This window comes from Tachysurus vachellii, chromosome 5 (assembly GCF_030014155.1).
Source record: "Tachysurus vachellii isolate PV-2020 chromosome 5, HZAU_Pvac_v1, whole genome shotgun sequence".
Lineage (NCBI taxonomy): Eukaryota > Metazoa > Chordata > Actinopteri > Siluriformes > Bagridae > Tachysurus > Tachysurus vachellii.
Genome location: NC_083464.1, coordinates 2597160 through 2623491, shown reverse-complemented (window position 1 = coordinate 2623491; position 26332 = coordinate 2597160). Strand labels below are relative to the sequence as shown.

The following is a 26332-nucleotide window of genomic DNA, read 5'->3' as shown; positions in this document are numbered from 1 at the left end:
AAGAATCGATTCAGTAGAGTGACTCGAGTGGTTGATGTAGGGCTGTGTTGTGTGTGGGGGTCGGTGTGTGTGTGTGTGTGTGTGTGTGGGGGGGGGGGTGTTTTGGGGGGCTCGGGGGTGGATCCCCGGCCCGGAATCTCCATCCTGCCCCCCCTCCGATTTGTTAATCAGAGCTGTCTTTCCTCCCTCCCTTGCCATGTTTCTGTGTAATGGTAGGTCTTCGGCCGGCCCTCATGTCGGTGTGTGTGACAGTGTGTGTGTGTGTGTGTGTGTGAAGAAAGGGGGGTTAGAGATCCGTGCGTCCCGATTAAAGCCCCGAATCCCGTCACCTCTGTAGGCTGGTCAAAAAGTTGCGGGGACGCACGCGCGCGCTCGCACACGCACACACACGCGTGGAAAGCGTCTTTGAACTAGAGGGAGTTTGGACAAGAGGTGCCGCGTGAGGAGAACCAGCTAAAAAGCCCTGCTCCTTTATGGCTTTGTAGAGCTCTAGAGCTTTCTGGAGGCACTGCGTGGGGTGTGCGCGTGTGCGTGTGTGTGGTGGTGGTGTGTGCGTGTGTGTGTATATGTGTGTGTGAGTGTGTGTGTGTGAGTGTGCGCGCACGCGCGCGTGGTGTGTGTTTTTAGTTGGAAACGGTTTTTGCGAAGCCGAACACTTTCCCGAGGTTCGTCCGGCATCTCGCTTCTCCGTCCACCATGGAGACCCAGCGGTGGTCCACCAGGTGGAGGACGAAAAGGTGGCTTCTGGACATCACGACCAAACCTCTCCTCATCGTCATCGCCTCGTCCTTCATCCTTGCGCTCCAGGCTCCAAATGTCCGAGCAGGTAAACATCACAAAACATTTTTCATAGCTATAAAGACGGACAGATCCGCATCTGCAACAGCTTCAGATACTCAGATATCACGCGCTATGCAGCCTATAAACTTAAGAACATCTCATAAGGACTAAGTATTAAACTTTTAACCATCTTCAGGCTTTCTGCTCGAAATTGTACAGATTATCATCAGGTTCTTCAGGAGATTTAAACTTTATTAAATGAAACTTTGGTTCATGTCTGTGTTGGAGCGCGGATTATGTGGCATCTCGCATTTTAAACACACATCTGGATGTTTGGAATGTTGCACCGCTGGATTTAAATGTTCATATTAAAGCCTAATAAATATTATCATATACCAAAGACGGAAAATATGCACGTGATACAATAAAAGACTCGTGATGTGTGAATCATTGTACGTAAAAAAAAAACCTTTTTTTAATATATATAACTTTATACAGCATATAGATCAATATAGTAACGTGTGTGTGTGTGTGTGTGTGTGTGTGTGTGTGTGTGTGTGTGTGTAAGGTGACTGAGTTTAGTCAAGTGCACCAAGTCTCGGTCCTGTAGGATGGTAGTAAGGTAAGGGAACAGGAATGAGCTCAGAAAGCAGTTCCTAGAGATGACTTTTTAAGATTTACGCCATGGCCAAACTTATTTTATTTTTATTTTAAAAGGCTCTTTGTTTGAACTAGTGGTCTATTGGTCTATTATTGTCTGTGTGTGTGTGTGTGTGTGTGTGTGTGTGTGTGTGTGTGTGTGTGTGTGTGTGTGGATACGGGGAGAAATTCCTCAAGCCTTTCAGATCCCTGTCTTGCACAAAGAAGAAGAATTTTTCAGCAGGTCGTCCGGCAACAATCCTACCAGCTGACTGCCAAGAGAGAGGAATAGATAGAGACAGAGAGAGACAGTGTGAGAGAGAGAGACAATGTGTGTGTGTGTGTGTGAGAGAGAGAGAGAGAGAGAGAGAGAGAGAGAGAGACAATGTGTGTGTGTGTGTGTGAGAGAGAGAGAGAGAGAGAGAGAGAGAGAGAGAGAGAGACCAGTTCAGTTCTTTGGTCTAAATCTGGACCATGGTCTGGACAGGGTTCCCTGCAATTAGTGTGCTGTAAGAGCCGTGTGTCTGATATTAATGAGAGATGAAATGATCCTGCATTGTAATTGAAGCTCTCGCAGGCTGCTCATTATGGGCGTGCCTCAATAGAGCACCAGCGTAGCAATTAAGGATTTGGAACATGAATGAAGTTGGATCACTTTGAGGGATGCTGGATGAACTCCGGTGTGTCTTTCTTCCATGGAGAACATTCAGAGAACCGAGGTCTTTACGTGTCTGTTGTGGAGATCAGATTAGATTAAATTAGATTGAGGTCTGATTTGAACAGCACCCATATCTCCATGCGCACCCAGTCATCACCCAAGGCCATGGAGGAGCTTTGGGTAAACTTGTTGTGTACCCATTCCTCCCTTGGTGAAGTGTGTGTGTGTGTGTGTTGAGACAAGGCTGTGTTGTCCTGCGTTATCCTGCCGTTAGCTGATGATGGTCCTCGGTGCTCATCCCTGTTATTTTAGTTCAAAGACAAGCGCACATTTGGGCCTTAGCGGGGATCGGCAACACGTCCGACCTGCGAGAACAAAGCGAAGAGTCGACGAACTTCGGCTTCATCAGATTTACCCGATACACCACCTTTGCTTGGGATTATATTTAGGTTGTTGTCTGATCGGCTCACCAGAGTCGTCTCTGTCACTGTGTTATATCGTGTATCAGCGATAATCCTAGTAAAATTTTATTATGAGAATTTATTGCACTGATATCAATCACGTCTATTACACCTGATGATAACGTTTAATCGATGAACGCCCCGAGTGTCATGTCTGTCAGATTTCATGCGTAAATTTTAAAGGTATTTCTGCAGGCTTGCTGCGTACAGACACGTTTTTCTCTCGGCCCCCGGGGCTCGGATCGACTCGGGTGTGCATTCCAGTGAACAATGCTCACATTTCAGCCATCTCCCCTCAACGTTCTGCTGCTTTTGGCAGCTCTATCTGTCCTTTCTGATGTCCTCTAATAGCATCTCAAATGACCATACAGAAATGATTCAGAAACGTAAGGAGTGGAGAGAGCAGGGAGCCAAAAGGCTGTGTTGGACCACAGGTGGGGGCAAAAAAAGAGGGGCTTGTACATTTTTTTTTTCTTAGAGAGTTTACTCAGTGGCATAAATGGCATTTTGTTTAAATGGCAAGCGTGTGTCAAAGAGGGGGGTAGGGAGCGAGAGAGGGATGGAGGAAGGGATGGGGTGAGTGAGGGAATGAAGGAGGGAGGGAGGGAGTCTCTGACTGAATCCATTAGTGGAGTCTCAGGGAGCTGCAGGTGAAAAGGTCCGCGCCTTTCCACTTCAACGCATCGAGTGAAATCCTCAATATTTATGTGTTCGGCTCAAATCCGGACAGTCCCGGGAGTTTAGAACACGTGCTGCTTTTAGGACTTCCTGTTTAACACAATGATCAAAAATCTCGATGAGATGATTTATTGAAGAAAGAATAATAATCCCTCCCTTCATCCATCCCTTCTTTTCCTTTTCCTTCCCTTCCTTATTTTAGCACCTCCCTTTGAGTGTGATATAATAAGAGTAATCTTATATTGTTGTGCGTGTGTGTGTGTGTGTGTGTGTGTGTGTCTCGGACACACACACCTTAACTCTACAGACTGTACTGTTCAACCATTTATGTGTATTTTTTATTTGGGAACGTGGATGTGGTGTCCATGTTTGTGCTTTTATTTTATATTAAAGGTAGAAATGTCACTCAGACAAACTGAAGAGTCTCCTCCTTTTTTTCTTATCTGTTTTTTTTATCATGAGGATTCATGGCCACCCTGGAGCATATACGGATCTGATCTACAGACATTTTCCACCGAGTTACCTCTCTTCTAGTCTTTACAGTATATTGTAAAATGTTCTGTGTATTATATCCACATGTTGTCACAATAAAGTATTCGATTTCATTTGGTATAATATTAGATTTTGGATAGTTAGGCGGAAACAGATGATTCGCTGTGGCGTCCCCTAATGGGACAAGCCGAACGTAGGAGAAGATAATATTAGATCTTGGCGGTCATGGACTAGTAAACTAGTTAAAATAATTAGATTATGCATCCTGTTGACCATGAGCATGGTGCAGCATGATCCCTTCCCTAATGGACCTCTATTCACGCCTGGTGCAGTTCCTTCTTTCACCACTAGGTGCAATAATAAATCTAAATTGAAATACATGAGCTCCCCGTAACCCGAGATAGTTCGGATAAGCGGTAGAAAATGAGTGAGAGAGAGAGAGAGAGTGAAATACCTGACAGCACAAACTATAGAAACACCAGCAAACCAATGGAACATCTACCTAATTATTTCTGTGAAATAGCAACATTTTCAAGAAAGATCATTGGTATTTTTATCATTGGTATTGAACAAAAAATGATTTAAAAATGTAGATGAGTATTAGATCGTAACTCTGCTTGTTACTTTAGTTGTTCTCTCAAATACACATTTGCTACCTTTAGCGTGGATCTTTTCCCTAGAAAGTTGCATGTAGTATCTCTTTAAACCTTTAAAGGTAATTATGGGCCAATTATGTACCATAAATCATGTTTTAACAATGTTCACATTTCTGAGTGAAAGATAAACGTAATGAGTGAGAAGTGACTATCAGACGTATAGTTTAGTGTCTCGTTTCCTAAAAGTAAAAGTGCACGTAGATCAGCTGAAATCTCTAGTTGTGTAGTTGTGTTAGCAAAGATAAATATCATGTTCCATAGGGTGTGTTGTTAAAATATCAGGTATCGCTGTATGACCCCCCCCCCCTCCAGTGTGTTATATAATGGTACAGTCTTGTAGTGTTGGCACTGAATTGTCTAAACTATTTGTGTGTGAGGTGTATTTGGTATAATAGTGTAGTTCTTGAGAGTGTATGACAGAGAACCCTGTAGTTCAGTCTCGAGTGAACTTGAATCAGACACACAAAGGCTGAGTGTGTGTGGTGGAAACGGCGTCTCTGAGCCTGATGATGTTCCTCAAAGCTCCTTTATTCTACGTGGTGTGTGTTGGAGTTTATATGACTGCATTTCTGGCTGTTGGAGATGCACTCAGGCTGAACACACATTCTTGTCTTTTTTCAGTTCTGATGAATGGAGGATGGAGGTGAAGGGCATTAGTGAGTTTCCAGGCTTTTATTAGCTTCTGGCCTTTAACCCGGCTCTCGGCTCAGATTAGCAGAACGAAAAGAGAAGAGGTCATTTTCCCGAGATGAGATGTTTGTGGTTAAACAGCCCCAGAGCTTCACCGTGAGTGTGGGTGCTATAAGATTGAGTACTAGGATGTGTATCTCTGACTGATGATCATCTGACATCTGATCCATGAAGGATAGATTTAAATTAACATATTTAAATGAAGAAAAATCTGACATGTAGTTAAAGTGTTAGTTTTGAAGAGCAGAAGGCCACACACTTTACTCTGCTATGCTAGAACTAACAGACACAGAGACCACACCTCTTTTACAGAGGCCACACCTCTTTTACAGAGGCCATACCTCCTCCTTCAATGAGATTGACAAACACAGGGGCCACACCTCCTCCCCCTTCACTAAGATTGACAGACTCAATGGCCACACCTCCATCACAGAGACTGACAGACTCAATGGCCACACCTCCATCACAGAGACTGACAGACTCAGTGGCCACACCTCCTTTCTACTGAGATCCATATCATTTATAGCGACTAGACAGAAATAACCAGATGTGTACAGCACATAGTGTCTGTCAGCTGTGGAGATATCAGTGCTGGGAGAAGAGCTTTTGTGATAGAGATTTTATTTGAAGAAATATCAGCCCAGGGCAATGGAAAAGGAAATGAAGAGATTTTTTATAAAACAAAGAGAGAGAGAGAGAGAGAGAGAGAGAGAGAATGCCTGAGGCTGAACTAGTCTGAATGTTTAACATACTTTCATACTAAAGCTTTGGCACTTTAATGAAGATCAGTTAAAGATACACGCAGAAGATCTGAACCTAATAAGGATGATCTGAGCTGGTGGGATAGCAATCGTGTTTAATACGATGCGACATTAAACAATAACCTTTGTGTCCGGAGAGCTTTTTGGAACCTGGGCTCATCAGTATCGTAGCTCAGATGTGACGGAGATTGTGGAGTTATTATAGACGTTCACCAGATCACTTTATTTCTCATTTCTCGTCCAGATGTGAGCACGATGCTTGTCTGGCTTTGATATAGACGTTTCCTTTCAGATGACACATCGTATATATTTGAAGTCTTTTACCTACATGGCTGAAATGACAGAAGAGAAAATGTTTTTTTTATCCAGGCGTTACAGTAACAGTAAGTTCATTGTGTCACTATTTTTGGTTTAGAAACAGATTGTGGGCAGAAAAGTGTACAAAAGACGTCAGATGATTTGAATTGCATTGTGTTGTGTCACTATGTGCCCCGTATCATACAGTATAAAATAAAGAAAAGAAAATCAGAAGTGGGGGGACACGGTGTCTTAGTGGTTCGCACGTTCTCCTCACACCTCCAGGGTTGGGGGTCCGATTCCCGCCTCCACCTTGTGTGTGTGGAGTTTGCATGTTCTCCCCGTGCCTCGGGGGTTTCCTCCGGGTACTCCGGTTTCCTCTCCCGGTCCAAAGACATGCATGGTAGGTTGATTGGCATCTCTGGAAAAATTGTCCGTAGTGTGTGATTGCGTGAGTGAATGAGAGTGTGTGTGTGTGCCCTGTGATGGGTTGGCACTCCGTCCAGGGTGTATCCTGCCTTGATGCCCGATGACGCCTGAGATACACAGGCTCCCCGTGACCCGAGGTAGTTCGTATAAGCGGTAGAAAATGAGTGAGTGAGTGAATGAGTGAGTGAAAATCAGAAGTGAACAGGCAAGTTTTCAACATACAGATTGATGTATAAATGTTTTATATTAATCTTTGTGACCAAAAATAACAGACTCTCTCATGGACCACAACCTCTCAGACACTTACAGGGGACGTTCCCTGATCTATCGTCTTGTTTCACTAGCCAAATTAACTTCTCAGAGTGTTGTTGAGCTGAAACCTTGGTGATAAACCACATTGTTTTCTTTCTGTGTCTTTTTACAGTTGAAACCATTGATGTGCTGAAAGTGTTAGCATTCCCCAACACCCCCGAAGGAGTAGAGAAGGCTTCGGGCTTCTGCGTGAACCGAAAATCGTCTCAACCTGACACGGCCTACAGAGTGGGAAAGGGGGCTCAGATCAGCGCCCCCACCAGCGAGCTCTTTAAAGGTAAACATACATCACATATTACTATTACATACGTCACTATTAATTAAAGGAGAGGTTTGCACTATGTTCTCTTTATGCTGAATGATATCGAATAGCCGAGACCTGCCTGGGAGTTGTTGTGTGAGTAAGGCGGCGTTTTAGCTGAAATATTCGACTGAACATTTTGTGAAATCCGCAAAAAGCGTAGCTCTAAAACTTCAATGTTTTAACTTTAATCAATGTTTAATTATTTAAAAAATAAAATATGGAACCTTCCAGAAATCTTACCAGTGTGCAATTGTAGTTTATTGCAGGCCTTTGGGGCAGAAAGATATTTTTCCCATCAGTGACCCGCAGGTTCGTAATCTGACTCCTCCCCAGTTCAGCCACACTGGCAGATGTTAGAACACGTTCTGTCAAGATTCATCCCTGGTGAACTTTAAAGAAAAAGATGACAGGATGTAATGTCGATGTTCTGTCATGCTTTAGTGTGTGTTCTTCATCAGGTGAAATGTTCTCACAAAAGAATAAAAAAGGAATAGTACCCAAATGTCCTAGTGAAAATGTCACATCCAGCTTTGGATTTACACCATATTTGATCTAAAAACTCAATTTGCTAAGCTGATTAGAGGAAATCCAGATGTTCTGACAGCTGTTATGAGAATACTATTACAGATGTTCTTGCTGTGCTACTGTAAACCAAACAAATGCGATGCTTCTGCATGTGGTGTGGCGCAGCTGGGGTTTGTTTAGTTTGTTACTTCTTTGTTAGCGATGCTAAAGGGGTATGACTTTGTGATTAATTGTAGACAGGTAAAGGATCCACCAGGAGGAGCTGGAATTGACTGGTTTTAGATAGTTACTGTACATTGACGTGTTTTATTGCTCGGTGGCTTTCTTGCTTCTTTGCAATCCAGCACCATTTGGTGATTTTGTTGGCACTGATACTTAGTGGCTACTTAGCGTTTTGGAAGCAGCAATTTTCCCACCGCATTAACTCCTGTTCACATCTTTCTTCTGCAGCTGGAGTGTTCCCTGAAGACTTCTCCATCTTGGCCACCCTCAAACCCAAAGCTGGTCTCCAGTCCTTCCTGCTGTCCATCTACAATGAACAAGGTGTCCAGCAGCTTGGTGTGGAGGTCGGACGTTCTCCAGTCTTCCTTTACGAGGACCAGACTGGCAAGCCTACGCCCGAGGAATACCCTCTGTTCCGCACCCTCAACCTGGCTGACGGGAAGTGAGTGTGAACGTTGTTGCTATTGACAAAGCTGTATCTTAGGAGACTGTCAGCGTAAATGTGTAGCACTTTGGCAGTGCTAGCTTACCTATGGATCTTTCTATAGAGTGTGTTTCTATAGTTTAACTGAGGCTCTTTCACAGCCAGTGTTAGTTTAGCTGTGACATAGGGTTATGTTGATAAGAAGAATTAGCTTTGCTGTGCTAATAAGGCTCAGCTGTGTCTTATAAACTCGAACCGTACAGTTTGTGTTAGTTTAGCTGTTTTTTTTTTACGACACTATTTGCACAGGCACTGTTAGCTTAGCTGTGACTTATGACTCTTTGTTGATAATGCTTGCTTCTTGAAGGCTTCTTGAAGGCTCTTTTAAAAGATGATATTAGCTTAGCAGTATTACGGTGCTTGTTCCAAAGACAGTATTGTTTTATATATATATATATATATATATATATATATATATATATATATATATATATATATATATATATATATATATTTTTTATATAAACCTTTTTTCAAACATATCTTCTAAAGCTCAGCATATGTGGTGTTAGCTTAACTGTGTCTTTATGGTTCTTTATATACTGCTGTAATGACAGACTTCTCAACCCTGCCTTTCCTATTTTGGGCTTTCTAAAGTTGTAATCAGAAATCACTGCCTGCATTTTTGCAGCTTCCTTGGAATAACCACAATACATATGGTAAACATTTAGCATGCGCAAAGCAAACTCTGTCGTTTTCCCAGAAGGTCTTATACAGATATACATTTACAGCACTTAGCTTTTTCTAGTTTCTACTGTATATCTGCCCGGGAAAAGCTAATTAGATGAAAGGAGAGTGGCTGAGACTCTGTGAGTGATGTGACCATAACCAGTTTCTGCCTGTGCTGAGTTACTGCAGAGAAAAACGGTGGGGTGGCAGATGGGGGTGTGTTAAACATGACCTTTCAACCTCTGTGATTATCTCATCCAATAAAGCTTCATATTCCAAATTCCTCACTGTAGTTAGGCAGAACTGAAGCATTTCTGAGCAGCAGGACATGACCGAACACATGGGCTATCCTGAAATCTGGAGCTCATTAATTTTGTTCTAAAAGGTAAACAGATTTTGACGCTAATTGCTATGTTGCTTTTATATAGTTTGACCAGGCAAGGCAACAGCCGAAGGGACAGAAACGGTGTTAGATTGATGACTGTGGTAAACACCATAAGAAAACTCTCAGTGTCAGCCATAATGACCAGATATAACTAAATTGTTAAACTAAAAAGCTATTGTAAGAGATAGCTGACTAGCACAGATATCTGGTTAGCTAACAAGGTAGAGGTCAGTCCGCTAGCTGCAGAGTGTTAAATGTTAATTATATTTTGTCAACAAATATAAATAGGTCTCTAAAGTGCAGTTTGTCAAGTCGGGACTCGAGAGCTCAGTGTGGTGTTTATTATGGACTATCTGAGAGTTGTAGTCAGATCTGTAGCTGGGAACTTTAAGCTAGTTTAACCCATGTTTAAACATCAAGAAACAAACCAAGACCCAAGAAACAGGAACAAACTTAAAACAGTTCACATTTACAAAAGCAGAATGTACATAAACAAATTAATTAGTGAGCTAAGATGTGCTAGGTGGCCACATTAGGGTAATCAACCAATCAGCAGAACAGTGAGGGGACCGACGACAAGCAAGTGGGAGGGTTAGGGATGATATCTAAAAGACATTCTACTTCGATACTGAATCTTAGTTAACAAGTTTATCTTTTGATGATGGTAATGAATAAGATGTCTTTATTAAAAACAAAAAAGAGAAGTCTATGGTTCCTCCCCCTACCTCCTCCCCCCAAGCCTTTGGGGTAGACTGTGTCCTATTTTCTTGCATGCTTTTGCTTCTTAACTATTGCTGAGCTCCTGTGCTAGTGCAGTGAATCAGTATAGTGAAAAAGGCTTAAATAGCATCTAATACCCACTTTTTTATATTTCAGTGTCTAGAATTACACTAACCATAGGCTGAGCTGCATAGAAAGCATATTATTAAGTAAGTGCAGTGGAACCTCCAGGAAAGGTGTGTCATCTTCAAGGAAACCACAATGTAATAGTAAAACAAAAGGAAAAAACATGGAACCGTTACTCAGAATTGAAAGCAATGACTCAGTAGACACTGTGGTAATCAAATGGAAAGAAATGGAAGTAGATTTGGAAGTAGAAGTGTTTGCCTTTATTATTTTCAGTAATAATACTGAATTTACAGAGTTAGGTTCTTCTTTCGATACACATATATTAACCACTTTATTTAAACCTGATCCAGTATGATTAAGATTCTGAGTGGTTCCTTGGCATTATTTTGTCATCGTTTAGATGCTGATGTGGGGGGCACGGTGGCTTAGTGGTTAGCACGTTCGCCTCACACCTCCAGGGTTAGGGGTTCGATTCCCGCCTCCTCCTTGTGTGTGTGGAGTTTGCATGTTCTCCCCGTGCCTCGGGGGTTTCCTCCGGGTACTCCGGTTTCCTCCCCCGGTCCAAAGACATGCATGGTAGGTTGATTGGCATCTCTGGAAAATTGTCCGTAGTGTGTGATTGTGTGAGTGAATGAGAGTGTGTGTGTGTGCCCTGTGATGGGTTGGCACTCCGTCCAGGGTGTATCCTGCCTTGATGCCCGATGACGCCTGAGATAGGCACAGGCTCCCCGTGACCCGAGGTAGTTCGGATAAGCGGTAGAAAATGAGAGAGAGAGAGTGAGAAATGCTGATGTCTTAGGAACAGCGTGTTCTATCATTTTTGGAGGTTTTTGCAATCTAACATCAAATACACACCCGAGAAAAAAAACATTTATATGAATTCTTGTATGCTTGTAAGATTTGATCAGGATCCTAATAATCCATGTTTTGACTGCCCATGTCTTTGGCCCTTCTGTTTAGCACACTTTCCACAATGTTCATGCTGTCTCTCATGCTGACTAACCATTTGGTTTGGAGTTTAATGAGCCTAATCTGTGTTGAAGGTGGAATGTGTTCAGGCCTGGAATGTGTAAGAGTTTTTCCGTTTTCATGTGTGCCCTTCGTTAGCTTGCTGTCCTATGACCTGTTCTTGCCATCCTGGTACTGGTGCACTATCCAATAGTCTATGTATTGCACGGTTTTTGGATTTAATCGGTAGTCATGTTTTGAAAGCATAAAGAAGGCTTAGTTCCACAGTTCTCTGGGTGTGTTTAGGGTTCATAGCTCGGAGTACATCCTGAAGATCTTAAAATGTATTGCTTTGTTTAACCATGGATTTAATTGAAATGTTTTATATGATTATAACAAACCAAGCAGAAAAAATCAGCAACTGTCAGCATGGTTTAATCATCTACAAAATCCCACAATGCACTGCAACAGGTAATATTCAAACAAGTACAGGTTATTGATAATGGAGTTGGCCACCTGGAGAAGAAGGGTAGCTCCTAGATGGGTTTGGTGTTTGGTGATACGACCATGGTTGACAGATACTGAGGTAGTATTTGTAGTAAGTAATGTATAAAACTTTTGAGGTGTTCCACATTGGACCTTCAATAATTCCTTATTCCAGATATATCCAGTTCTCTAATGAGGATTTTATTATTATGAAGGTGCTGAACACAGCACGAGTTTTTCTGATTTAAGTGGACTTGAAGCTTATTTTTAACCTGATGACTTAATCCAGGTACGTTCAAGTAGGAAATACTGAAGAAAGGGCATGGTTCAGGTCTGAGGCACTTTGTTCTAATACATTGTTTCTGTCTCTGTTTCACAGGTGGCATCGTGTGGCCATCAGCGTGGAGAAGAAGACTGTGACCATCATTGTGGACTGCAAGAAAAAGATTACTAAGCCCTTGAAAAGAAGTGACCATGCCAACCTGGATACCAAAGGCATCACTTTGTTTGGAACCAGGCTTCTGGATGAGGAGGTCTATGAGGTAGGTCTAGTCTAAAGTTTTGGGAGTTTTATTTTGGGATAATTTTAGATTTGAGTAATGGAAAAAATGTCTAACAAGAAGTGTACCCTCAAAGGTACCTCAGAGATCCTATGGATAATATAATAATGATGTATCTTTATGTAGTTCTTTAAAAATGTTCCTCTAAGTGAAGGTCAGTGTGGCACATGGTGTGGGGGAAAGTGTTGGCATCTCATGTTCATCTCATTATTTTACTTCCCATAATGCCTACAGTTCCTGGGACAGGCTCCAGACCCTCAGCCCTGACCAGGATAAAACAGTTTCTAAAGATGAATGAATACTCTATCTCAAGGTACCCTTGAGGGGGATAAAAGGGCAGAAGTGGAAGCTCTTGGTACCTCTTGTTCAGGAGCAGATTAGGCAGATTATTAGAGATGAGTGGCCTTTCAGCCTCTGACATTTCTTGAACTATTTGCTGGTTAAATGTGTACAATGAGCAGTTTGTGGCCATCTTGTGCTTTGGAACCCTTTAATTTTAAGGGTGTTGAGTCTTTTAGTAGTGGTTAAGCTGCTGAGCTGTTGATTTGAATGTTCTACTGCCAGACCCCTTACCTGAAGTGGTTTAAACTGTACCCAAGTGCATATGGGACAGAATTGTCATCATTTCATGAGTAGTTAAGATATGACACTGTAGAAGCTGCTCAGTGGTACCAGGCGACTTGTTTATTAGACTGTAATAATGGGAAATGTTTCTATATACAGTAAGAGGATGTGATCTGGATTGTCAGCTGTGAAGATAGGTGTGAGTTTTATCACTTACTTGAAAGACATTATCCGGGGGATTAAATAGCTTCCTGGAATCAGACAAAAGAACGAAGGCTTGCTGCCAGGACCGGGTTCGGAAACATCTACAAGATGATGACATAATATTTTATAGTTGTTGGCTTGACGATCTGCAGACAAAACAAGCGTTTCGGCTTAGTCACCGTATTGTTTGGGTTGCCGGATGGAGGTATGTTCTTTAAAACAGGCAAGTGTCTGAATGACTGGTCTAGAAAAAGCCCTTTACTGGTTTGATTTATTTTTTTGGACACAGAATACAACACACACTCCAGAGATCTGAAGGATTGTCTCACCTTGTCACACCTTGTAATTAAAGCCACTCAAGGCAAGAGGAGTCCCTCTGATCTCTCAACCTCTTAGAGATCAATACCGAGACAGATTCAGCCCAAATAAGCAAGTAATCCAAGCCTTTTTTTTTAGGATTTATATTTAGTGATCAAGAGATTTGAGATGAACGATTGAACACTACCATATGATAGCAAGTCGGGTTTACTCTATTTATACTCTATTATTATAGCAACTGTTAAATAGGAGAAATTATAAAACTAATGTTCTGAGAGTGCAGAATTCAAGTAACAAGCCTCACTATTCACTCTTCCAAGGCTCTTAGCTTCCAAACACATGTTTTAATTGAAGGTTCCCCCAGAAAAACAACTGAAGGAGGATTAAATGTTAGGATTGATCCAAGACATTTACAGCCAAACAATGCAGTTAATGACTTTAACAAAGCACGACCAATTTCAATAAAATTAAGAATACTGATCTAGATTTAGCATAAAAGCTATAGGAGGAGACGTATACTTAAAGGTTAAAGCTATTGTTCTGACTTCCTGACAGATATATGAAAGCTTTGTAGGAATATCGTATCATGCACAGAATTGGCTTGACATGTGGACTGCAGGTGTTTTAAACGCTGAAAAAAAAAATTCCACAAACTTTCTGAGCCAGTAAAAGTCAAACAGGATAAACTCTGGTGTTCTGCTGTGCTATATTATAAACACTACTTACTGTACCCTGTTTTTAGCTGAAATTATGTCCTCTATAGAGACGAAAACGTCTAAGCCGATTCACCTCTTGATCACTGCTTCTAGGAATTTGGTGTTTGGCTAAACAGACCTTGTGTGTATTTGTGTGTGTTGCGTGTTTGTGTGTGTGTGTTGGCTTGGGAGAACTGAGACGATTCTCAATTAGCTCTGTTCCAGAAAACATCTGTGGCGCTTTTAAGGAAGAAAAAAAACAAAAAAAACAGAGTCTAACGTTTATGCTCAGTGGTGTTTACAGTTTGGGGGGTCGGCAGAGGAAAACTTCAAAGGCACTTGGCTTTAATTAATAGCAATGACGCGAATTTTCATTTATGATGTTTTTTTTTCTAAAGTATAGTTTGTATGTAGTATTTGAGGGTGAAAACAGCAGTCTTTGTCACAACTCGACGTTGTGGAAGTGTTCGCAGATCCTCTAAGCTGTGTGTATAAAATTTAAGGTATAAATGAAAATGCTAGGTTTGTGTTCTCGCTAGCATGATTAGCTTACAGGTTACAGTTCTCCAGAATGTTCGGTACACAATGACTGCTTGTCATGTTGGTTTGAAATGTGTTGCACTTGTGTGAGAAGAAGGTCACTCAGTCCTGGGGGTCAGTGTTTGTCCGTGAAACGAAAAGTTTGTTTAAAGTGATGGGGTAGAAAACGGGGGACGTAGGAGGCGGAGACGGGGAATCTTGATTTCTCTAACCAGTTATTCATTTTTCCTTGTTTTTGCTGTCGGGTTTTTCAGGTCCGCTCTTGTTTTCTTGGTGAACGTAGCCTGAGACAAAACTTTAATCCATGCTGTTTTACACAGGCGACGGTTCTGCTCCTGAAATTATTGACAGATCTTGTCAGTGGGATCCTAGTGCCTGGTGGGATGTGTGCTTGATCTGCATGCCAAAGGAAGGAGTGGTTCCAAAAAAAAAAAGCACTTATTATTTATTTTTTTTTTTTATGTAGCTGTGTTCCACTGCTTCTTTAGTGTTTCAGTTCATTTACAGTCTGGAGTCTTTGGTTTTAATGCATTGGTGGGCTTTCAAACTTCAGACTTCGGACAAAAGTAGGATTCATATATAAACACATTCTTCCCAAAGCTTTCATTACACGTCAGGAACCAAGTGATAAAATTTCTACATTTAATCTTACTCATGTGCATCGTCTTACTCGTTATTTTGTAAGTTGTTTTAAGATATTGTATTTGGGAAATACAGTAGTTCAAAGCATCAAGGTAGATAAAGCTTTAATTTATAAATCTCATTTTATAAATAAATCATTTTGAATAGTATTGTTAAAAACAGTTCATAAAAAAATATTAAAACAGTTAATACAGCGTGAACTGAACCATGAACGCTTTAATAAACTTTTCTGCTTTGTTTGTGTTGCAAAAAACATTTGAGGAGAGTTTCATGTCACTCAGCACGGCTGCCAGGTTCCTGATGAAAAAAGTTAAATATTTGTAGGATTTTATTTAGTCATAGGGGTCACGGTGGCTTAGTGGTTAGCACGTTCGCCTCACACCTCCAGGGTTGGGGTTCGATTCCCGCGTCCGCCTTGTGTGTGTGGAGTTTGCATGTTCTCCCTGTGTCTCGGGGGTTTCCTCCGGGTACTCCGGTTTCCTCCCCAGTCCAAAGACATGCATGGTAGGTTGATTGGCATCTCTGGAAAATTGTCCGTAGTGTGTGATTGTGTGAGTGAATGAGAGTGTGTGTGTGTGTGTGCCCTGTGATGGGTTGGCACTCCGTCCAGGGTGTATCCTGCCTTGATGCCCGATGACGCCTGAGATAGGCACAGGCTCACCGTGACCCGAGGTAGTTCGGATAAGAGGTAGAAGATGAATGAGTGAGTGAGTTATTCAGTTATTCTGCAGCACAGTGTGTGAACGGTACACACTCAGGTGGAATGAGTAGAATTTCTTCAATGTTTTATCACTTTTACGATGTTCATTTTATTTTCTTCCTCAGCAATCAGCTAAAGTGGTTTTGAAAAGTTTTCCCTTAAGCAAATCCACCAACGTAATTAATGTTAATCCTGCTAAAGAATTTTTTATTTTTTTTTCCTCTTTTTTTCTTTTCTGTCATAAAATATTACTCAAGCTGTACGAGTACAAGTACGGCCTTGCTGAGAGACGAACGTTCCACGAAAAACGTCCGCGTTAAAAACTGTGGCCTTTAATAGATTCACTGATTTTTTCTTTTACTTGCCTCTTAAACCAACACATATTTGGATCGGTGAGGTAGATTGGGTGTCAGGCGAGGTCTAGGAAACACAGCGCTCTCTGTTCAGCTCCGGAGAACAGGGGCACCGTCTGTCCTTTCTTCTCCAGTGCACTTCTGTGAAGTGCATGCTGGGAAATATGGAGGAAATACCTGGTCAGCGTTCTGAAGCATTTTTGCTCCTCCTCTTAATTTAAACACTCCTCAGTGTTTTCTCACAACTGACACGTAGGCCTTTTGCCCCTGCTTGAGGTATGCAGTGTGCTATATTTTTCCTGCACCTCTCCACCCTTGGCCACCTAAAAAAAGACCCAGCGATTGAAATAGATTATAATTTGAGCGTTATATAGTGAGGCACCGAATCCCTCAAACCAACAGAGGATGAATGATGGGCTTTCATCACACTTCCATAAACCCTCAGCCATGAGACCCAACGATTCATCTGAGGCTAACGCTGCCTGTCAGACGCACTGATTTTATCCACCATTACCCTCTCACACACACATACACACACCACTCTGGTGCAGTGCCTTTATCTTCTCTTGCTCCAGCTCGGAGCTCAGAGCTTTTTTACTTCTGTAGAATCCGGAGGGTCGAAAGTTCAGGACCCCTCGCTGAGAGGAAGGATTACACCGACTTCATAGACACGCAGGAAGTCCGTCTGATCCCGGATCACTTCTGCAATTCTAATGTTGCTGAACAACAGATTAATTTAACCGTAACGCACGATTTTTTGGCTAAAAGGGAAAAAATCTGAGGAAAATCAATAATGAGAATAAATAATTCAGTTTAAAGCAAAATAGGCAATTCTAGTCTAAATAAATAGCAAAAGATGTTAGAAAAAGTGCTAATAAACAGTTCTTCTTTTAAGGAAGTATGGAGTGAAAAACTCGACAAATTAAACACGATTATATGAACGTTTAATAGGTATATCAGTGTAAACAGCGCTTTAATCTGGATATGAAACGTTTTCCAGAAACTGTGTTTCTAATATCTTAACATTTTTTGGGAAATTTAAGACACCCAGCTGACTGAAGTTTTTTCAACATTATTAAATGTTACAGTTCTGATGACCTCTGAAAAAGACACAATGCTAATTTATCAGTTTAGCCCAGAAAATGTTCTTAAAATACATTTAGTTTTTTTGGTGCTGAACACATGACTTCATTCTGGTGAACAAGATTCCCAAATCCTAAAAACAATGTCAAATAATTCCAGTAGTATATATTGGAATATTCCAAGTGCCATAAACACCACGTTTCTTGTGTAACTGCTCCTCTGAATCATTAGATACACGAATCATTAGATAGATGAATCATTGGCTACATAATTGTAGACAGTTTGTAGTCAGAGGCTTATTATTTGTGCCTAGCTAGCTACATTTTATTAGCCACTAATCATTAAATATTATTTGTGTTTTGTTGTTATTTTTAGCAATCAGTCTTTTCCCGTGAACCGTACGCAGGGTTTTACAGCGCTCTTCCTCCTCTCCATCTCTTCTCCTCCTTCCCCTCCTTCCTATAAAATTTCACCACTCCCTTACGTTAAACACTCAGAGCAGGGTCTTGTCTCAGGTTCAGGCCGAACTGGTCTGGACTTGTAGATCTCTGTACCGCCTTCTCGCAAAAAAGAACTTCCAGATTAAAAAACGAAGCTCTGTACGATTGATGACATCATCATCATCATTCATGCAACCAGACAGAGTTTGTGCTGTTTGTCTGTATTCTGATTCACTGCTAGTTAAAAATATGCCTGAGGTTTTGGAACTTCTCGAAACGAGACGCTCTGATTGGCTGTGGTTTGACCTGCCAATAAAAGAACTCTAAATTATCTCTTTAAAAAAAGAGCGATCTGTTTCTTCTCACCGTACAGCGACCATCTGAGGAACTGCAGCGCTTGTGCGAGTATTGTGCGAACATGTCAGGTTCTTATAATAGCGTATAGCCTGTTTTGTTTGATGTATAGCCTCACAGTTACACAGAGTGTGTGTAAAGTGTGTGTAGGAGGAACAGTGGACTCTGTGTGGCCCGAGGCGGTGTAAACACAAACCTCATCACTGCTTTTCACAAAGATTGACGCCTAGAGGCTGTTGTTCAGCGAGAGCTCTGTGATTACAGGGTTTAGTCTGGTGTGAATAAATAAACGAAAAGAAAAGAATTTAATAAAGTGAAACGCTATGTTATTATTATTAACATGTTATTTCTTCTTTCTGTAACTCGTATAGACACGCTGTTGTCTCCTCGAATGCATCGTGCTCTTGTTCCTGTAAGAAAAGTTGCTAATTTATTGCTAGTTTAGAAATAAACTAATGCTAACATTGCTAACAGTGAGTTCATCTACCGGCTAATCTGTAAAGCTAGCATTGTAACATGAGATTTCTGTACCTTGTCCAGGCTAAATCTGGAAAAACATATAACTTACTTGACTTCCTGTTTCAGAAAGCAATCAGTCAACATGTGGAATAAAGTCAGAGCTTAGAGAGATTTTACAGAGACATTAAAGAATCAAACTAGAGCTAATATTGATAATTCATGAATCCAACAAGTGCTAAGTAATATTGCTACAGTACCTTCTATAGTAAACTCATGGTAACATGGCTAATACAAATCTTAGCATTGATAATCAGTAAAGCTAACCATGCTAATCCTAAAGCTGGCAGTAAGTGAATCCAACATTTACATTGCTAATGAGTGAATCAGATTTATGTTAACATTGCTAACTTATGCTAGCTAATCAGTGAAGTAGCCAGTTTAAACTTCGACTACTGTTTACTTGAATGAACATTAAAGATTTATCGCACAAACTCAGCAGCTGTTCATCTCTCGAGGTTTCCACTTCAGGAACAGTTCACGTGTCAGATCCGAAGCGTCTCGTTTCAGCATCACAGGTCATGTCTATAAAATGTGCTCTGTTTCCCATGTGACCTTTGACCTGAAGATCACTATAGACTGAGATTCTAAAGCCTGGAATCTGTGGGTTTCCTGTCTTCAAACCTACACAAGGAGACATTTACGTTTAGCTGTATCTTCTTTGAGGAACCTCTATAAACCAGCTCCAGATGCACATGAAAACTTTTAGCAAATCTTTCTTCTGGTCCTCGTCACCTCGATGTATCCAGAATAATGACTCACAAAATGATAAAAAAAATGCTCTTAAAAACTGCTCTGCCAGGAAAACGTTTTCACACGTCATTGCAAATGCTAGCTAACAGACATGATTTTTTAATTATTTCTTAAATGTTTCTACAGACATTTAAAATTAATAAATTATACCTTGACGGTATTGTTACACAGGTAAAATCATCTAACTGGACAGACTCGTCCAATGAACTAACTGGCTCACACACACCCACCTGTCCTTCTCATAGACACGCCCACATGTCTCACTCAGAGACACGCCTATCTGTTAAATAAAAAAACATGCCCACCTGTCTAATGCAGAGTCACTCCCACCTGTCTTTCTTATAACCAAACCCACCTGTTCTTCTCATAGAAGCTCCTACCTGTCTCACTCAGAGCTCTCAGCTGTCTCACATGTAGACCCAACTCTTTCACTCAGAGACATGCCCACCTGTCATATCATATACACACCCACCTGTTTCACCCAGAAACACACCCACCTGTCTTACACCCACTTGTCTATCTCATAGACACTCCCACCTGTGACAATCGAGACATGTCTAGCTGTGTAACTTGAAGACATGTCTACCATTGTGACTCAGAGACTCATTCAAATGTCACTCGGAGACTCACCCACTTAACCAACTCAAAGACAATTCTACCTGTGTCGCCCAGACATACGCACCTGTGTCACTCAGTGACACGTCTTCCTCTGTCACTTAGAGACATTTCCTCCTTTGTCACTCAGGGACATGCCCACCTGTATTACTCAGAGATGTGTCTTCCTGTATCACTCAGAGACGTGTCTTCCTGTGTCACTCAGAGACACGTCCTCCTGTGTCACTCAGAGACACGTCCTCCTGTATCACTCAGAGACGTGTCTTCCTATGTCACTCAGAGACACGCACTCCTGTGTCACTCAGAGACACGCCTTCCTGTGTAAGACATGCCCACATGTGTCACTTGGAGACTTGCCCACTTGCCCAACTCATAGACAATCACACTTGGGTCACACAGACACATGCCCACTTTTCCAACTCGTTTTCCAACAAAATCCCAGCTGAGTCACTCAAAGTTACTCCTACCTGTCTCACTCGGAGACATGCCCACTTATCCAACTCACAGACACACCCACCCGTGCCACTTAGAGACACACCCACTTGTCCACTCATAATGTTCTTGATTACAGTACAAGACATTTTCTTAGACACATCCTCTAGTCTCACTCACAGACACACCCACCTGCCATCAGTCTACTAGCAGAACCACTTTTAAACAATTCTAAAGCCTAGTGCTGTATTTTTAAGGATCAAATTTCACTCTGAAATTCGCCTCCTTCATTCTGTGACTTTATGTTTTTCACACTGGCATACTTTTCATTTTTGGAACAGTGTGATGGGCTCGAACATGTGTAAGTGATTTACGAGTAGTGAACCGTACGGCGTGTGGAAGCGATGCCCCTGTGAGTGTGTTCGGGGGATGGGTACGTTTCTGAGAGTGCCATTTTGAAGCTGTCGAGGTCATTCAGAGTTTTTCTCTGTAGTTTGTGCCATCAAACTCACAACCTTGTTAATATAAACTCAGCAGGGTGGTGCAGGAGCCTGAGCAGAAAATCTGGAGCGGGTTTGTTCACAAAAACGTGACCTCGAGCTGCATTCACTTAACACAGAAAATGTGCTTCATGTTCTCTCAAACAAACGCAAAAGTTCATGAGGTCATATGAAGTTTCCTAAGTTTTAAAATAAAGATGCTAAGTAAGGGACAAGTTACAGTAGCTTCACACAAACTGGATTGGTCTGGTTACAACAATTGTAGCACAGCTAAGGATAGTTTTGTTGGCCATATTGAAGGGAATAAAGAGGTGAGGGAGTTTGAGAAAGCGTAAATGAGGGCAAAAAACTCAGAGAGACAGAATAAGAGATTGCTTGTGGTGTCCCACGGATACCAGCGGTGAATGAAGGAGCAGGCCATGACATGCCCTGTGTGTGTGTGTGTGTGTGTGTGTGTGTGTGTGTGTGTGTGTGTGTGTGTTTGTAATGTTTTCGACAGCTAAGGTTGCATTTTGAGTGATATTTAGCATATGCGGTATTTAAAGACTTTCTTTCTTCTTCAGAAATTCTCTCCAATTAGCTTACATTAGCTAAGTGAAATTAGTCCTGAATCATTTATGAATGTTTTATCCGAAATTCTTTCAAGTTAGTAAGAATTAACTTATCGACTAGCATCGTTTGTATTACAAACATTTATAAAATTGACTTTAAAATTATATTATAAATACCATCAGCGTAGCTCCTGCGGTTTAGATAGTGTTAGAAGGGAATATTAAAATATGACTCTTATAAATCCTGTCAGGTTAGCTCATGTTAGCTAGCATTAACTGAGCAAATTAGAAATATTTACAAATATTATTTGAATAAAGATAGACAAAGCCTGTCAGGTCAGCTAATGTTAGCTAGCTAGTATTATAAGTGCAAGCAATTATAAGCAATCCTCTCACTTATACTTAATAATAATAATAATAATAATAATAATAATAATAATAATAATAATCCTGTTAGCTAACTAGCTAGTGAGTGAGTGCAGATTCAAAATATTTCTTAATGTAAACTTGGAATCCTCTCAAAATCCCAGACAGATTAGCTCTTGTTAGCTTGCTACCATTACACATTCAGATTATTAGCATGTATAGACGTAACCCAGCTAGGGTTAAAAATGATGTTGTATTAAATTGAGAGACTACCTTTTAGTAACCTGGTGTTCTGCTTTATATATGTAGTGAGTGTATGGTAGAGGGTGCTACATGGATATGATTTAGAAATGAATTCATAAATCCTGCAGGTTAGCCAGTGTTAGCAAGCTAACAAACAAAACCTGTGGAAATATATCCACTTATGTGAATGTCATTCGTTTCTTTACTTAGAAGGTGGCTTCCTTAGCAAAATATGCACCCTGATATGTATTGTGTGTGTGTGTGTGTGTGTGTGTGTGTGTGTGTATCATACCTGGTTATCATCTGGTCTACTTCAGGTGTTCCTCTGTCCTGATGGGACATGTTTAATTTCAGCCCCTATAAACCATAGAGCAGTAATTTACTGGGTCTCGTTTTCCGTGAGCGTCTGACATAAATGTGTAATACTGCCTAACTGTATGCTTATCCAATATGATTTACGGTGTTGATGACTGTCATCTCGTCACCACAGTATCTTTATAGGATTCCTTCCTGCTACATAGTTTATATCACGTGTTATTAAATGTATGAAATTAAACATCCATCTCTGTCCCTCTGTCTCTGCCAGGGTGATATCCAGCAGCTGCTCGTCGTTGCCGACCCTAAAGCGGCTTATGATTACTGTGAACACTACATGCCCGACTGTGACACGCCCCATAAACACACACTGCAAGCTCAGGAACCGGAAGGAGAGGTCAGTATCCACATAACCTGGTGGCTTTTAGGATCTGATGAAAGATTTCTAGCATTATCTTACAGGGTTGAGCTAATATACTGATGTTTCCCTTGTGATGATCCAATTGTCATTTATTATATGATTTAGAGCTAAGAGGAGTGTAGAAACACTTAACTGACCTTGTCTTTTATATACATATATTATAAGATAACTGCTTATGCCATAGCCACAGGTCTAAACCAGTGCTCCTTAAGTTGGGTAACCATGACAACAATCATAAACTAGGTGTTGTATAGACAACATAACATCCCAGTGTCATGAAACGCCATCGTGCTTTAGTGTTAGGATGCTTTGGGTGCAATATGTTGGTTATACCACAGGTATATTGATGGTTGTCATGGTTACCCAGCATAAGGAGTGCTGGTTAATTTTATAACATTATAAAAATGCTTCATATGAAGCATTTGAAAAAAAATTACCCATTGGTAATCAGTAGCTTTCTATGGCTGTGGTATTAACACAAAAAAAATGAATTGTACAATTATTATATTGTGTTCCACTATTTTATTTAAGGTCTATAAATTTCTCCTAAAGAGACTTCAGTTTCGAATGAGCCTTCTGCTTAAGAATGAACACTCCTGTCTGGTCGTGTAGAGTCATGTTCTTGAATGGATCACGTGTTTTTTTTTCCCCTTAGGATGATGTACATCATAATGTACTTGAGCACAAAGAGAAAGCTCCTCTCTTGTTGAACTTTTCTGGCAGCGATCTCTGTGTTTCTCATGGTTTTATTCCGCTAATGCATTCTGCAGATTCTCAGCTATATTGATATCTTGGGAGGAAGTTATGGCACGTGCCGTAAAAACGCAGCCAACAGCAGCTGCTGTTACGGTGTTTTATTATGTGAGTGTGAAAAAGCCAGTTTGCTTAGTCATACATTTACATGCCGTGTTTAAGGTTTATTATACTGAATGCTGCTGTCTTTAGGGGGTTATATAAATTTAAGTTGACTGTTTATTTAAGGATTAATGTGAAGTGGTTATTTCTGTTGGTAAACAGAGTGCTGACCAGAGCTCATGTGGTACTCATATAGATCAGAATGTACAGTTTCATCCTCAGTGATGTTCTAGCAACAGAACCACAAAGTGTTAGAAGTAGAAGCCTTTATATTTGTCACATCTACATCCCAACTTTGGAGGGTCAGGTCAGAGCACAGGGTCAGCCAGGATACAGCGCCCCTGGAGCAGGAAGGGATAAGGGCCTTGCTCAAGGGCCCAACAGTGGCAGCTAGTTAGTGCGGGATCTTGAACCCCATCCTCCGATCAACAACCCAGAGCCTTAACATCTTGAGCAACCCCTGCTCTAAAACTGTTAAACTTTTAACAGATGAAGAAATGTTGATTTGAGATCTTGGGAATGATACAAGAACATGAATAAGCAGCGTCCGTCCGTCCATCCATCTATCCATTCTTACCGGATGACTTAGCCTTTACCAAACCTTGCTCTTATGGTGGGGTCTTGGCTTATCTACAGCTTTCTGTGCATGATTAGTTGCCCTAGGTTTCAAAGGGCTTTTTTTGAATGTGAGTGGTCTTTTAGATGAGATAACACCCTACTGGGCATAACTGGGTCTTGCTATCTTTTGATAGACCAAATCTCTTCTGTGACATTCTACGATTTGGTGACTAGGTTGTGCAGGTTTGGGTATTAGTTGTGCCTGGCTAATCTTGGCTCATGCCTTGTTGAGATTAGCTGTACATTAGTTAGAATTACATCATCATGATTAAGCCTGGATGTGATCTTAGTTGGCTTGAAAAGGACATGATGGGATTGTTTGGGACTGGCTAGTTTTGCCATGTCTTGGTGTGGGGATGAGCTGGGACCTGCTGAGCCTGGTCAGATCTGCTGAGCCTGGTCTAGTCCCTGCTAATTTTGTGGAGACTTTGCAGTCTGGACCATGACTTTGTTTGGATCTGGTAGGCCTGGATGATGTCAAGGCCTTTTTTTTTTTTACTATACTTGTGCAGGATGGATTAAGGTCATTAGGTGAACATTAGTTGGCCTTAACTTGCTACAACTTCCCACGATGGGATAGAAGAGTGACAATGGGTCAGAACTAATAAATACACTTCTCATACTCTATCTAACATCTTCTTTTTAAGACAGAGAAAACTAGTTGACTGTCTGCTCTTTTGAAGCATAATACATATGTTCAAGCTTACATTCATTGATTATTGTATATCATAATAAATGAATGCATGCTTTTCCTGTATGCTTCTGTATAAACCAACCTTTAAATGACTGATGCTACTGTATTACTGACCTACTCATTTAATCCAAACTATTATAGATGCTGTACAGTATACACACTGTGCCACTTGTGCTCTTTTCTAATTTAATTACAATCCCATCAGTCCAACCATCTGATCTGTTTCACAGAATCAGGTGACAGATTTTACAAACGTTTTTATAATGTGTATTTTATTTTATTATTTTTTTTTTTTTTTTATTAAGTAGATTCAGGGATTAAGACAATCACAATTCTTCAAGGCATTAGATACAAACACACACACACATACACACACACACACACACACACACACGCACACAATACACACTATGAATCAAGATGTTTGTTTAGAAAAACAAATTGAAAATCATTCGTTCAGTCATTATATCACCCAGCTCTACTTTGAACTACTTTGAAGTTCTTAAAGAAAGCATTATCTCATTGTGTGGAAGAATGGATTTGGATTTATCTCACAACCATGACACCACTGGGCCACAGATAAATTCAGATGATGCTTTCAGAAATAACAATGAATTCATTTCAGAACAGTGAAATGTTTAAGCTAACAATATGTAACACCCAGCTGGGCTTGTTACATCAGACGAAGTGTTTTGTATATTTTAGACTTTCTACTAACCTTCCCCTGACCTCATTTCCTCCATCTGTCCAGTATGCAACTCCAGTAGATTACGGAGAGTCGTATGATTACTATGACGCAGGGATTGCCACCGACACACCAAATGAATTTTCTGAGTCTCAGGTAAAAAGCAAAAAAAAACAAAGCTGTGCATGACTGTGATTGTCAGTGTGATGTCTGGTTGTCATGGAAATTCTCTTGTCCTTGTCTTGAGTGTTATTTGTTAATGTCTTTACATTTTTCAGGCTACTATCCATTCTATGTCCACATGAGGAAACAAACACCTCTCTCTCTCTCTCTCTCTCTCTCTTTCTCTCTTTCCTCTCATGCTAGCGTCTAACTCCTTTGTTCTTGTGTCATGTCTTGCTTGCTTGTTCCTGATGTTTTGATGTGTTGTGTCTTTTGTTCCTGTGTCACCATCACCCTGCCTCCAGCGAGTGAAGCGTAGTGTCTCCAAATCCAAGAGGACCACAAAGTCCACTAAGTCCAAACCCAAGCCCAATACGTACCAGACTCAATCGGGGAGGCCCGGTCCAAGGGTAAAAGATAAAAAAAGA

The 26332-nt window shown here is 41.0% G+C and overlaps 1 protein-coding gene across 1 annotated transcript in view; it reads left to right on the top strand.

Annotated features, from left to right (window-relative positions):
• Positions 1-273: 273 nt before the first annotated feature.
• col11a1a (collagen, type XI, alpha 1a) overlaps positions 274-26332 on the top strand; it is a 92930-nt gene continuing 66871 nt past the window's right edge. The window contains exons 1-6 of the mRNA XM_060869497.1: positions 274-826; positions 6966-7130; positions 8133-8346; positions 12105-12267; positions 22741-22866; positions 25809-25898. Coding sequence (XP_060725480.1) covers positions 697-826; positions 6966-7130; positions 8133-8346; positions 12105-12267; positions 22741-22866; positions 25809-25898 — 888 coding nt within the window. The 5' untranslated portion in view covers positions 274-696. The remainder of the gene's footprint in view (positions 827-6965; positions 7131-8132; positions 8347-12104; positions 12268-22740; positions 22867-25808; positions 25899-26332) is intronic.